Source organism: Mus musculus, chromosome 11, assembly GCF_000001635.26.
Source record: "Mus musculus strain C57BL/6J chromosome 11, GRCm38.p6 C57BL/6J".
In the NCBI taxonomy this organism is placed as follows: Eukaryota; Metazoa; Chordata; class Mammalia; order Rodentia; family Muridae; genus Mus; species Mus musculus.
In genome coordinates this window covers 61,438,308-61,451,620 of record NC_000077.6, presented here as the reverse complement: position 1 = coordinate 61,451,620, position 13,313 = coordinate 61,438,308, and the positions used below count along the sequence as shown (strand labels likewise).

The 13,313-nt window shown below is 48.9% G+C and overlaps 1 protein-coding gene across 14 annotated transcripts in view; it reads left to right on the top strand.

Annotated features, from left to right (window-relative positions):
• Nucleotides 1-3,204, top strand: part of Rnf112 (ring finger protein 112) — a 5,772-nt gene extending 2,568 nt beyond the window's left edge. For 5 of the 14 annotated variants that reach the window (XM_017314504.1, XM_006533182.4, XM_006533183.2 and 2 more), the window contains 8 exons: nt 250-300; nt 587-643; nt 719-793; nt 916-1,036; nt 1,134-1,303; nt 1,378-1,431; nt 1,580-1,654; nt 1,744-3,187. In XM_017314504.1, the coding sequence (XP_017169993.1) occupies nt 250-300; nt 587-643; nt 719-793; nt 916-1,036; nt 1,134-1,303; nt 1,378-1,431; nt 1,580-1,654; nt 1,744-2,214 (1,074 nt within the window). In that variant the 3' untranslated portion in view covers nt 2,215-3,187. Of the gene's footprint in view, nt 1-249; nt 301-586; nt 1,037-1,133; nt 1,304-1,377; nt 1,432-1,579; nt 1,655-1,743 lie in introns of all 14 variants that reach the window. The other 9 variants (XM_006533180.2, XM_006533181.2, XM_006533185.2 and 6 more) reach the window with 4 other exon arrangements.
• Nucleotides 3,205-13,313: the final 10,109 nt, after the last annotated feature.

The window sequence follows — 13,313 nt, the reverse complement described above, 5'->3', positions numbered from 1 at the left end:
AGGAAGAAGATGTTCCTGGTGAAGGTGGACAGATGGGTTGTTCTAAAGGTGCAGTGATAAGATTAGGGGATGACTGGAGAGTCACAGGACCACACAACAATCTAAGTCTGGAAGATGCTTGCACCTAGGTGAAGAGGGTCTCGTGCTGGACTGGACTTGCGTTCTGGGATGCATAAGCCTCTCAGGAGCCCTTCACAGGACCCTTCCCACTTCTGCAAGTCTTCTTGCATCTTATTGTTTTCTTTGCAGATCCTGAATACCTCCCAAGAGCTGAAGGATACCGATCTGGGCTATCTAGAGGTGAGGTAGCCTCAATTACTCTGACCACAAGGTCAGGAGGGCTGGAACAAAGGGAAATCATGGCTTCCCTTTCAGGTTTAGAGTTTTATGACACTTGGGTTGGCTTAGTGGGCTTCAGAGGGTTGAATATGAGGCACCTGGTTTGGAGCAAGGCCAGAAAATCTTCAATTTGGAAGCCGGAATCTTGGCTCCTACAGCGGTCCAGGGTGGCTAGAAAGAAGGCTTATGGGACAGACTCCAGCCCTTGGAGTAGCCCAACCCTAAATATTTCCGTACCTAATCCTAGATGTTCGTTCACGTGGCTGAGGTGATGGGCAAACATTATGGGATGGTACCAATCCAGGTAAGACAATTTCTAGTTTCGTCAATCCTGACACACCAATCCCGGCTGCCGGTGTCAGGACCCTTTCTCTTCCAGCATCTGGATCTCTTAGTCCGAGACTCTTCCCATCATAATAAGTCAGGGCAAGGGCACGTGGGTGACATACTCCAGGTAAGCAGTGCAGAGGGAAGAGGCTGATGCCCAGGTGAAGGAGGCTGGGTGGGGTCCCAGGAGCGTGCTTACAGAGGGAGGCTGCTTCCTCAACTCAGAGATCTGTGCAATCCATCTCTCAGAAGCTGTCCGGCAAATACCCCAAGGTCCAGGAGCTGCTCCTCGGGAAACGGGCCCGCTGTTACCTCCTCCCTGCTCCTGAGAGGCAGTGGGTAAACAAAGACCAAGCCAGCCCCAGAGGCAGTAAGTGTTCCAGGGGTGGAGACTTCCCTGGCATGCCTTCCCAGCTTTGGCCCCATCTCCCCCAGGCCCAGGCTCCTCAGTCCTGTCCCTTTCTCAGACACAGAAGATGACTTCTCCCACCATTTCCGGGCCTACATCTTGGACGTGCTGAGCACAGCCCCTCAGCACGCTAAGAGCCGCTGTCAAGGGTACTGGAGTGAGGGGCGTGCCGTGGCCAGGGGAGACAGACGCCTGCTCACAGGGCAGCAGCTAGCACAGGAGATCAAGGTGTGAAAAGTTCCTGAGGAGCCCGGCCTCTTCAGGCCCCTACGGTCCCTGACCTGTCTGTGGTGTCTCTGCAGAATCTCTCTGGCTGGATGGGGAAGACTGGGCCCAGTTTCAACTCTCCTGATGAGGTAATGAGCGCCTCTCCCCGGGAAGGCTAGGGTCAGGGAGGGTGACCTGAGGTAGGGGTCTGCATGTCCTGGAAGCAGAGATGAGGGACCAGGAGGATCCCTGGATGAGGAGGAAAGAGGCAGGCAGCCTGGGTTTTCCTGTGGACAGATGGCTGCTCAGCTCCATGATCTGAGGAAAGTGGAAGCCGCCAAGAAGGAGTTCGAGGAGTACGTGAGACAGCAGGTGAGCCTCAGGGTCTGCCGGCGAGGGTGTGCAGGAGAGGATGCCCGAGGACCCAGGTGGACCACCCTCTTTCCTTCCCACTGCCACAGGACATAGCCACCAAGCGCATCTTCTCTGCACTACGAGTCCTGCCTGACACGATGAGGAACCTCCTCTCTACCCAGAAGGATGCCATCTTGGCCCGCCATGGTGTGGCCCTGTTGTGCAAGGAGAGAGAGCAGACCTTGGAGGCCCTGGAAGCCGAGCTGCAGGCAGAAGCCAAGGCCTTCATGGACTCCTACACAATGCGCTTCTGTGGCCACCTGGCCGCGGTAGGGGGCGCTGTAGGTGCTGGGCTCATGGGCCTGGCAGGGGGTGTGGTGGGCGCAGGCATGGCAGCAGCGGCGTTGGCTGCTGAGGCTGGGATGGTAGCAGCTGGGGCCGCGGTGGGGGCCACCGGGGCTGCTGTGGTTGGGGGTGGTGTGGGTGCTGGTCTGGCCGCCACTGTGGGCTGCATGGAGAAAGAGGAAGATGAGAGAGTTCAAGGAGGGGACCGAGAGCCCCTACTCCAGGAGGAATAGCAGCAAGATGTCGAAGCGTGAAATACGTGAAAGGCAGTAGGAAGGGTGCGGACATCAGGGACTCAGAGGGGACCACGTATATACTGGCCTTGTTGAATGCCCCATGTCAAACACTGGCTGAGCTGGGGGTTTACGGTGGGTCCAGAAACCTGAGGAGGCTTTCTGGCCACGAGGCTGTACTTGGAGTACAGCGGATAGGGTGCAAGGCCTGTTTCTGGCTCTGGATAATTGCTACTCTCTGGAACCTAGGATCTCCCACCACATAAGGCCCCACCTCCTCTACCCAGTTCCAGTTTATTTCCCTGGAGGGCCTGGGCTGGAAATTTGCCCCTGGATCCAGAACCCCATTCGTTTTACAGTTGGGATAGGTCCCAGCATAACTGACTTTGGAGCTAGGAGCCCCGCTAACAGGGAAGAAAAAGGAGGGGTCACAGAGCAGGGATGGGGATGATAGACAGAGCTATAATTCTGGAGTGGTGACTTGTTTCCAAAACTGCTCCAGAAGGCCAGGCTTGGCTGGCCTCCCTGCTCTTCAGTTGGGTGTCCAGATGTGTGTCCTGAACCGCCCTGTACCCCAGCCTCCTGCAGTCCTCCTAAGCCTGTGCCCTGTGCCAAGCCCATTTGGATGGATCAACACAGATTACATGCCAAAGAACCACACCTCCGATTGCATTCTGTGCTAAAGCAGTCCGTGCCAGGTTCTGCCAAAGTGTGGGAAGGGAAAGTGCAGGAAACGAGCTCCGTCTTTTAACATAAGCTTGAGCTGTGGGGCCTCTGCGCCACACTGTAAGACCCCCTTGATGCAGCCCTCTGAACGCCAAGCCTCCAGAAAGCTTGTGGGCAGGGGGCCTCTCTCGGGGGATGGAGATTTCTAAAGAGACTTCTGGGCTGTTAAACTATAAAAGATGTTGGGCATATGACCCTTTATTTTATATAAAAATAAAATGTGTGCGTGTGAATGGTAACCTCTTAATACATTTCTGAAACAAGAATTTGGCCTTCCAAGGAATTTGGGGTAGGGGGGAGGTAACAAGGGTTTCCATTATCAGCATGTGGGGACAGGGACATTGAAATTCAAAGTGATTTGAGGCGTACCATGCCCTGGCTTGGCATTTGGAGGCTTTGGCCAAGAGCCAAGTACACGGCCACCTTTGCATGCTTGTCTGCTGGAACTTTGGATCCTCTCGTGGGTCCTTGGAGAAGCTGATTCTGATGATCCTGTCAGTCAGTAGGGAGCTGACGTCTGTTCCAGCAGAAGATAGAAGGAGGCATGAGCAGGAAGATTTCGGTCAGACCCCAGGAAGGGGAGAAGCCAAGATCCATTGTGCAGGTCTAGGCAGTGCATCACACTGGAGTCTCCTCCCAGTCCTACCTCCAGTCTCAGAATTAGGACATGCTCGCTCTGTCCAAATTCTGCATTTCACAGAGGCAGACCCAAGACAGAGTCTCAAATAAGACTGACCAGCTGGCCAGGGGAGATGCAGAGGATCTGGCTTCCAATACACAGATATTGAGAGATGTGCTGTTGAGGGCTCTGCCGAAATCAACATGTTCCTTTCTGGATGCTTCTGCTTGCATGTCCAGCTCAGGGAAATTTTGAGGCGTGGCAGAGGATATGGTCTAGGACTGATGGACAAATATACAACATAGGGACATCCCGGAGCTGGGAAGGAGGCTGGGTGGGGCAAGGGCAAATGAGGGTGACTCTTTGTGGAAACTGGGCCATGCATGGGGACAGGGTCTAGACAGTGTGTAGTGTTGGAACTAGGCTTTCTGAGCGCATCACAGATCCCTTCCACTGTCATCTGGGAGACACATGAGCTGCAAAGCCTTCCAGAGATCGGGGCTGGCAAGCTCAGGACATAAGGCCCTTCGAGGACTCGAGGGCGGTGCTGTGTGGCTTAGGAGCCCCCTCCCACAAGAACTTGGAGGAAACTCCAAGGTCAACTTGAACAGATGGGAGAAGTTGGCTCAGCTGGAGAGCCTTCTTGGAGTGGAGGGGGTGGGGGCAAAAGGCAGGGAATGAATATTCCGTGGTCTTTGTCTTTGGCCTTGAATCTTTCAAAGCTTGGTCCCCAAGCAGCTTCTCCTTAAGCCTGGACGCCATCGGCACGGGCAATATACATTTGTATAGAGGAGGACAGGGAAGCTCAGGGAAATGGTGTGTCTCAGTGTCGCTGAAACTACTAGTGACAGACAAACTGGGACTTGAACTCAGGACTTTTTTTTTTTCTTTCAAATATTTTAAGCCAACATGTGATGAATGCCAGTGTAGAGAAAATGGCATCATTGTGGAAACACCTGCTTTTCCAAACCCAAGCGACTTTAACACATGAGTTAGGGCCAGCAATACAGTTCAGCAAGGCACTCTCTCTCTCTTTTTTTTTTTTAAGATTTATTTATTTATTTTATGTATGTGAGTACACTGTAGCTATACAGATGGTTGTGAGCCTTCATGTGATTGTTGGGAATTGAATTTTTTAGGACCTCTGCTCACTCCACTCCGGTCAGCCTGCTAGCTCAGTCCCTGCTTGCTCCAGCCCAAAGATTTACTTATTATTATACATAGGTACACTGTAACTGTCTTCAGAAGCACCAGAAGAGGGCGTCACTATGTGGTTGTTGGGTATCTTAGGGTTTCCTGCACAAACATCATGACCAAGAAGCAAGTTGGAGAGGAAAGGGTTTATTCAGCTTACACTTCCACACTGTTGTTCAACACCAAAGGAAGTTGGGACTGGAACTCAAGCAGGTCAGGAAGCAGGAGCTGATACAGTTACTTACTGGCTGGCTTCCCCTGGCTTGCTCAGCCTGCTTTCTTATAGAACCCAAGACTACCAGCCCAGAGATGGTACCACACACAAGGGGCCCTCCCCACTTGATCACTAATTGAGAAAATGCCTTACAGCTGGGTCTCATGGAGGCATTTCCTCAAGGGAGGCTCCTTTCTCTGTGATAACTCCAGCTTGTGTCAACTTGATGCACAAACACATCACTATTAAGCCTTAACCCTTACTTTCTTATTCATCCCCAAGATCTAAATAACTTTAAAAGTCCCACAGTCTTTGCAATTCTTACATATTAAAATTTCAATCCCTTTAAAACACCAGATCTCTTTTTAAATTCAAAGTCGTTTTACAATTAAAAGTCTCTTCACTGTGAACTCCACTAAAATACTTTCTTCCTTAAAGAGGGAAAAATACCAGGGCACAGTCACAATCAAGCTCCAACCGGCCATTGTCTGGGATCAACTCACAATCTTCTGGATTCCTCCAAGGGCTTGGGTCACTTCTCCAGCTCTGCCATTGTAGCACATATGTTGTCTTCTAGGCTTCAGATGCCTGTACTCCACTGCTGCTGCTGTTCTTGGTGGTCTTCTCCTGGGACTGGCATCTCTAAAACACTGCTGTTCTCCGCTGTAACTAGGCTTCACCAATCGCCTCTCATAGGCTCTCTTCATGGTGCCAAGCCTCAATTTCTTTACATGACCCCTTCAAGTCCTGGGTCATCAATTGCAACTGAGGCTGCACATTCACCAATGGCTGTCTGCGGCCTCTCACAGTACCGACCTTCATCTGCTCTTCATGACCCCTTCATGCCTTCAAAACCAGGTGGGTGACTCTTACACCTTACCAAGTCCCACCGCAGCACGAGGTACAACCTTGCCTATCTCTGAAGCACAGCCTCTGTGCTCTCAGAAAACACATCCCAGAAGATTTCACCTCAATGATGCTGGTCCCTTCTTAATCACTGCTAATTTCTTAGCTCCAGCTAACCAGCATCAATAGTCCCAGTAATGCAAAAGTTTTGCTTTAGTAGTTCTGGTATCTTGTTAATCACAGCTGATTCTTCAGCCCCAGATAACCAAAACCACAGAATATTCACAATCAAAACAGCAATGGCCCTGATAAGAGTCTTTAATCTCCCTCTGAAATTTCACAAGCCAGGCCTCCATCTTTTGCACTGTTCTCAACATTATCTTCTAAGCTCCTACAGAACATTACAGAGAGCTCTTAACATACCAATGGCTCTTCTAGCTCAAAGTTCTAAAGTCCTTCCACAGTCCTTCCCAAAACATGGTCAGCTTGTCACAGGAATACTCCACTATGCTGGTACCAATTTGTCTTAGTCAGGGTTTCTATTTCTGAACAAACATGACCAACTTGACCAAGAGGCAAGTTGGAGAGGAAAGGGTTTATTCAGCTTACACTTCCACATTGCTGATTATCACCAAAGGAAGTCAGGACTGGAACTCAAGCAGGTCAGGAAGCAGGAGCTGATGCAGAGGCCATGGAAGGATGTCACTTGCTGGCTTGCTTTCTCTGGCTTGTTCTGCTTGCTTTCTTATAGAACCCAAGACTACCAGCCCAGAGATGGTACCACACACAAGGGGCCCTCCCCACTTGATCACTAATTGAGAAAATGCCTTACAGCTGGGTCTCATGGAGGCATTTCCTCAAGGGAGGCTCCCTTCTCTGTGATAACTCCAGCTTGTGTCAAGTTGACACACAAAACCAGCAACTACACTGGGATTTGAACTCAGGACCTTTGGAAGAACAGTCAGTGCTCTTACCCACTGAGTCATCTCGCCAGCCCGAACTCAGTATTTCTGATGTCAGAATTCCTTGTTGGGCAGAGCCCTTTCAGGTCTCTCCAGACCCCCAGGCAACCTTCTGACCCTAGGTGGCTTCTGTGTGTGTGATTACAGGTTTTTTTTTTCCTACAGTAAAACCCTTGAGGCCAAGCATGTTATCAAGAGAAGTTTCTTGAGCTCACAGTTTTGGAGGTCCAAGGGCATGCACTGGTATCAGCTCGGCTCTGTTGAGGATTTTGTGGTGTTTGGCATGGTGTGGGAGGAGGGTGTATAGAGGGAGTCCTCATGTGAAAAGATAGGAAGCCAGTGAGGGTTTCACAAGAACTACATTAACTCCTACTGAGGGTTGTATCCCTAGTGACCTGACCCAGGCCCCATCTCTTACAGGTCTGATGAGGGCCAAGTGTTTATGAGCCCCGAGATACCTTTAAACAATACTCCAAACTAGTACTGGGTTTTCGACATTAGTTCTATGATCTACCAGATTGTAACCCAGGCCTCCAAGATTCTCTTGTCACAAGTCTCTGGGTTAGAGATTTCTGCCATACCTTGCAGCTCCTAATTCTGAGTCTCCCTCATGTTGAAGATTCCAAGTGCACAAGGCACAAAGAGCCAGCAACCTGAAGCCCCCTGACACGTGCAAGAGCCCCACTCCACTGACTCGCAGGAAGCCACATCACGAACCAGGAGCTCTGACTGCCTTGAATGAATGAGACACCAAACTGATTTGTTACCGTGGCATTGCCTTCCTAACCAACCAACAGACCTGTGTGCTTTGAAATGGGGTGTTGCCATAAGCAACACTGACAAACACCAGTTAGCTGTCGAGCATCAAGGGAACACACAGTTGGGCTCATGTCATGACAAACCACTTGCTCACCGCCCACCTATAAATACTTGAAATCTAGAACCCATATGGTTTTTTTTTTTTTTTAATAAAGTCTCTTGCCAAGCAGACCATTCTCTCTGCCAATGTGGAAAAGAAGGAAGGTGGTTCTCTTAATACACATTCAACACACAGGGCTGATCCTGTGTGATCTGGTAATGACATTACGGAGACAAAAGAAATCCCACCCGTGTTGTACTTTTGTTTCTGTGGTCAGCACCTGAGCAGACAGCTGAAAGGGAAAGACTGGCTTTGCTCATGGTTTCAGAGGGCTTGGTTCATGATCACTTGGTCCTATGTGCTGGGCAGAGCCCATAGTGAGAGGAGCTGAGGTGGATGGTGGTTGTTCACTCCTGGCCAACCAGGAGGCAAGAAAAGAGAATACTGTCTCTTTCTCGCCCCCCCCCCTTCCTTTGCCTCATTTTATTATATCTGGGCCCTTAGCCCACAGGATGGTCCATCCACGTTTAGAGCATGTCTTTCTCTCTCATTCTCTCTGGGAGGCTTTGACAGACACATACAGAGATGTGCTTTATTGAGCTGGCTGATTCTGATCTAGCTAAGTTGACAATGATAATCAATCATCACACATTCGTCTGTACAGCCAGGTAGATGCAGCCTGTGACCTGGGCACGCTCATGGACGAGGCAGGAGGACTCCGCAGCATCGTCCACCGTGCATGTTTTCACAGGTCACTGCAAGGTCTACCTGAGAGCAGGGGTCACAGCATCTGAAATACCCCGACCCCAGGGTGATAGAACGCTGGGACCACATGGCTAGGACCTGCAGAAACACAGTCAGTCCTGGGCAAGTGGTTTATTTAACCTTTAGAAAGAGCTGTTCAAGTGTCAAAGACCTTACGTTGTTTGTATGATGGACCTGCCCTTTGTTCCCAAAGCCACACTTGCCTGGCCCTGTTCCTATCAACGATTGTACCTAGCAAGTCTTTACAGATCACATCTATCCTGGGAATGCTGTCCGGGTGAGTACATACTTCTGGGGCTCAAGACTGGTAGTGTAGAAAAACAGAGCAGTGTTAGAAAAATAATGTACCCCCTTTTAGTAAACTGTGAGTCTTAAAGTAGTTAAAATCACTAATTCAAGTCAGACATGTTAGAGTTCGGACCAATGTCCCCAAAGGCCCACATGTTAAAGGCTTGATTTTAGTCTCATGGTGTTATTGGTGGGATATTAAGGCATGGGAACCAGTGGGAGGGAGTTAGGTCATTGAGATGTACTACTGAAGGGGATACTGGGACTCCAGCCCCTTCTCTCTTGGCTTTCCTGGCACCATGAGGGGAGAAGCTCGCCTCTGTGCCATGAGATACTGTCTCACTATGGGCCCCAAAGCAGTGGGGCCGACCTTATGCTGAGGCCTCAGAAGCTGGAAGCCCAAGTAAGGCTTTCTTCTTTACAAGTTGGTTATGTCAAGTTGTAATGGTAATGAAAAAACTAACACAGGCCACCAAAGCTGTCTATGACAATAATAGCCATTTTAGAATGGTCCAGTATCAGTTAGTCTGGAGAATACAGGGCTGAAGTCCTGGTGGGAACCCGGCTCCTGAGGAGCTGGCCTTGTGTGGAAGGCATGAGCTCAGACGCATTCTTCTTCTTCTCCTTTGATGGTCACATCAGAACACGGACAGGAGCCCTCCCCATATGGGGAGAGCCTGACTCTTCTCCAGAGCACCTCTCTCTCTGTCCATGAAATCTCTGGTCTGTTGATGGGGCAGTAGGCTCCCAAGGAGGACCTTTTAGGTCCTTCTGATTTTATATCTCAGGCTTGGCAGGGAAAAGAGAAGTCCTTTTAAGCACCGAACACAGTATGAGAGAATTGGGCTAAATTGGGTACAGGCCATGGTCTCAACCCATATCCACAGCCTGTCAGACAAGAGCTCAAAGGACAGTGTGAAGCTTGCCTGTGGGGCTCCTCTCATCTTTAGCAAGGCTAGCAGAGGAGGGTTAGCAGCCTCCCAGGAAGAGCTCCGGATGGATTTGCAGAGTCTGACTCATCTGTTCTACTTATGCAGAGGATGGTGTGCGCAGGAATACTCAGCATGACCTACCTCATTCCTGAATGACAGCGCCCCCAGGCCACCTGGGCTTCCTACACACCACAAGGAGACCGAATCTCTTACCCTCCACAGGTTTGCTTCAATAGAATCCACTTGTCCCCAGGTCCCTGGCAACGCTGGCAGAGAAGATACTTTCGTAGCACCCTGTGCGGAGAACTCCTGCATGTCAGGAACCCTGCTGACAGGCTCTGGATCTCTCAGAGTTGTCATTGACCAGCAGGGAGGGGTGTCAGAGAAAGGACCTCACTCTAGACCAAGCAGGATTAGAACTCATTGTGTAACCCAGGCTTGCTCTGAACTCATACAATCCTTTGGCCTCCCGGGTGCTGAGATTACAGACATGAGCCCCCCACGCCTGGCCTCTAACACATCTTGGATAATGCCACCTGCCCAACATGGTGGGGCATAGTGGGGGTGCTTTAAAACCCTTCCTCAGAGGAGAACACCAAGGAGTGGGGACAAGCTATAGAACTGTTAGCTAGCTCATGGCCTAGCTGAGGTCACTTAGGGCTTTTCTTGTCCATTCATTATTTCCATTGTGAGGGGTAGTTCTGACAAGGAACAGAAGTTCCTTGTCATAGGAAAATTGGGGTTTTAAGTATGAGGGCTGCCCTGCCATTTAGAAACATCACTGTTTTGCCCAGGTGAATTCTGGATACTGCGGACCCTGAGGCCTTGAGTGGCTTTATTTTCAGAGGCATTTTTGTTCTCATCAAAGATGCCAACCAATCAGCTGTCTGTAGGTGGAGAATGCAGAAGAGGGAAAGCTGAAAGTTCTTGGGGGCAAGTTTAGGAAATCTTTGCAAAAGCCACGGTGAATGTGACATTCATCGGGGTCTGAGAGTCCTGGGCCAGCTGCTGCAAAGATAGCAGAGTGCTTCACCATGAATCCCATGGGCTCAAGCATTGTGGCAGAACACACTCAGCACAGATATCTTACATTCTTTTACCCTAAGATGTTTTAAATCAATTGGTGCTTTGCTTCAAGGTTTAGTAGAAAAACATTCAGGTTGGAATCTCAAAAGCATTTATAATTCTTCAGATTTAAATATTAGCAATCACTTCTAGTTCTTGATGAGTTCTCAGTAGAGCCAGGTTTTTTTTTTTTTTTTTTTTTTTTTTTGTCCTTGGCTGGTTGAGTCTATTTGTGGTGACTGTCATACTCCATTTCAGACCTTGGCTTCTTGTCTTGACTCATGCGCCATGCTAGTGAACAGTGCTGCTGAGCTCCGATGCCCTTCATGGTGCTGGCATCTGGGATGGCCTCCTATTGCGTTCATGAGCATCATGTGGCTTCTGTCCCAGGTCCCGGCTTCTGTGTTGGTGATGAGGAGAAGTGCCCCACTTCACTGTTCTCATTCCTGTGGTGAGGTGGCTGGCAGAAACACCCTAATAAAGGAATGGTTTATGTGGGCTCCCAGTTTCAGTCTGTCCCTGTGGGGAGGCAGAGAGTCCATGGTGGCTGTAGTAAGGGGCAGAGGTGTGTCACAGGTTGGCAGATCAGGAAGCAGAGCTGGGATCTGAAGTATAGCCAGGCTATCATCCTTAACATCTCACTTCCATGCAACTAAGTGACTCACTTCTACCAGCCATGTCTTCTTCCCCCCTGGGGGGTCCTAGAACCCCTCAAACGGCACAGCTGTAAGGCATGCCCAGCTAGCACTTTACCCACCAAACCATCTTGCAAGCCTGGCAAAATGAATTTCAACTGTCTGCTGCAGGTATTTGTCTAAATGATGACCAAAGCAATTGCATCAGGTCATATTACACATGGAAGTATACAGCATCTAACCCTAGACCACACCCTAGCAACTTAAGTTTCTCCCATTAGTGAATGGAGGTTTGGGCTTCTATGCTCGTTGGTGGAAGCAAGAATGTTGGGTCAAAGAGAATGTCCTTGAGAAGGGCAAAGAGGGTGGGCTGAGAATGAGTGCTCCCACTGAGTGCTCCCATTTGCAGTTCGTAGATGTTGGGCATACATATTTATCATCTACATCTTCCTGGTGAGATGACTTTGGTTACGTAATGCTGAGTTCATTTCTGTGACGGTTTTTGACTGAAGCATTTTTTTTTTTTTTTTTTTTTTTGTCATCTGCGAATGGCGAGCTTTGCTCTTCAGGGTTTGTCATCTGCATGGCAGATCAACTTCTGTCCTTTCATTTCCAATATGTTCTTATGTTAGAGTGTCTTTTGGAAGACAGCTTATATTTCAATCTCGATTTAAAAACATCTATTCAGCTACTCTGTGCTTTTTGATTTCAGTTTAATCTATTTACATTTAAAGTAAGTATTGTATGTTAGTTACATAGTTTAGTGATAGATTGCTTTTCTAGCATGCACAAGGTCTTGGGTTCAATCCCAAACACACACACACACACACACACACACACACACACACACACACACACACACACACAGGTTTTCTTCCCACAATGTACTGGATGGAGCTCTATTCCTGAAGCAGCCGGTTGGCTTAATCACCCACTTCCTCCTGAGTGTGTTTCTGCTCAGTCACTCAGTGTAATCTAAGTAGAACTCCCTGGTCCACGATGGAGGCCTGCTCCACACTGCTTGTAATATTTTCTGTTATTTGTTTTGGAGTTTTGAAGGTTTCTTTGTGTCTAGTGTGGCTTTCCTCCGGTCAACCTGGGGGGAGTCTTTGAACTTGACTTTGGATGTCTGCTTCTTTTGTCAAATTTGTGGAGTTTTCAGCTATCATTTCTCAAGGAAAGGGTTCTCTCAACATTTGTCTAATGGAAATCGCATCATGTGTGTGTGTGTGTGTGTGTGTGTGTGTGTGTGTGTGTGTGTGTGTGTGTGTGTGTACTGGCTGGTTTGTGTGTCAACTTGACACAAACTGGAGTTATCACAGAGATAGGAACTTCAGGTGAGGAAATGTCTCCATGTGATCCAGCTGTAGGGCATTTTCTCAACTAGTGATCAAGGAGGGAGGGCCCATTGTGGGTGGTGCCATCCCTGGGCTGGTAGTCTTGGGTTCTATCAGAAAGCAAGCTGAACAAGTCAGGGGAAGCAAGCCAGTACTTAACATTCCTTCATGGCCTCTGCATCAGCTCCTGCTTCCTGCCCTGCTTGAGTTCCAGTCCTGACTTCCTTTGGTGATGAACAGCAATGTGGAAAGTATAAGTTGAATAAACCCTTTCCTCCTCAACTTGCTTCTTGGTCATAATGTTTGTGCAGGAATAGAAACCCTGACAAAGACAGTGTGTTTGTGTATGAGTGTGTGTATGTGTGTTGATAAATGTGATGATGTCTCATAAGTCTTCTAGACTTCCTTTATTATTTTATCTCCCCTTTTTCCAAGTGACCAGTGTTAAATTGCAGACAAGTATGCTGTGACTTCCTACAGTGCCCATTCGGTTATCGAATCCTACCATTCCAGAGCTAATCTGCCTCTTTTTAATGGTTCCCATTGACACTTTCTTTTTTTTTTTTTTTTTTGGTCTTGGCCTACTTTATGATTCCATTTAGCTGTCCAATTGTCTGCATTCTCTTGGGAAAACAAACCAAACCAAAATAAAATGGT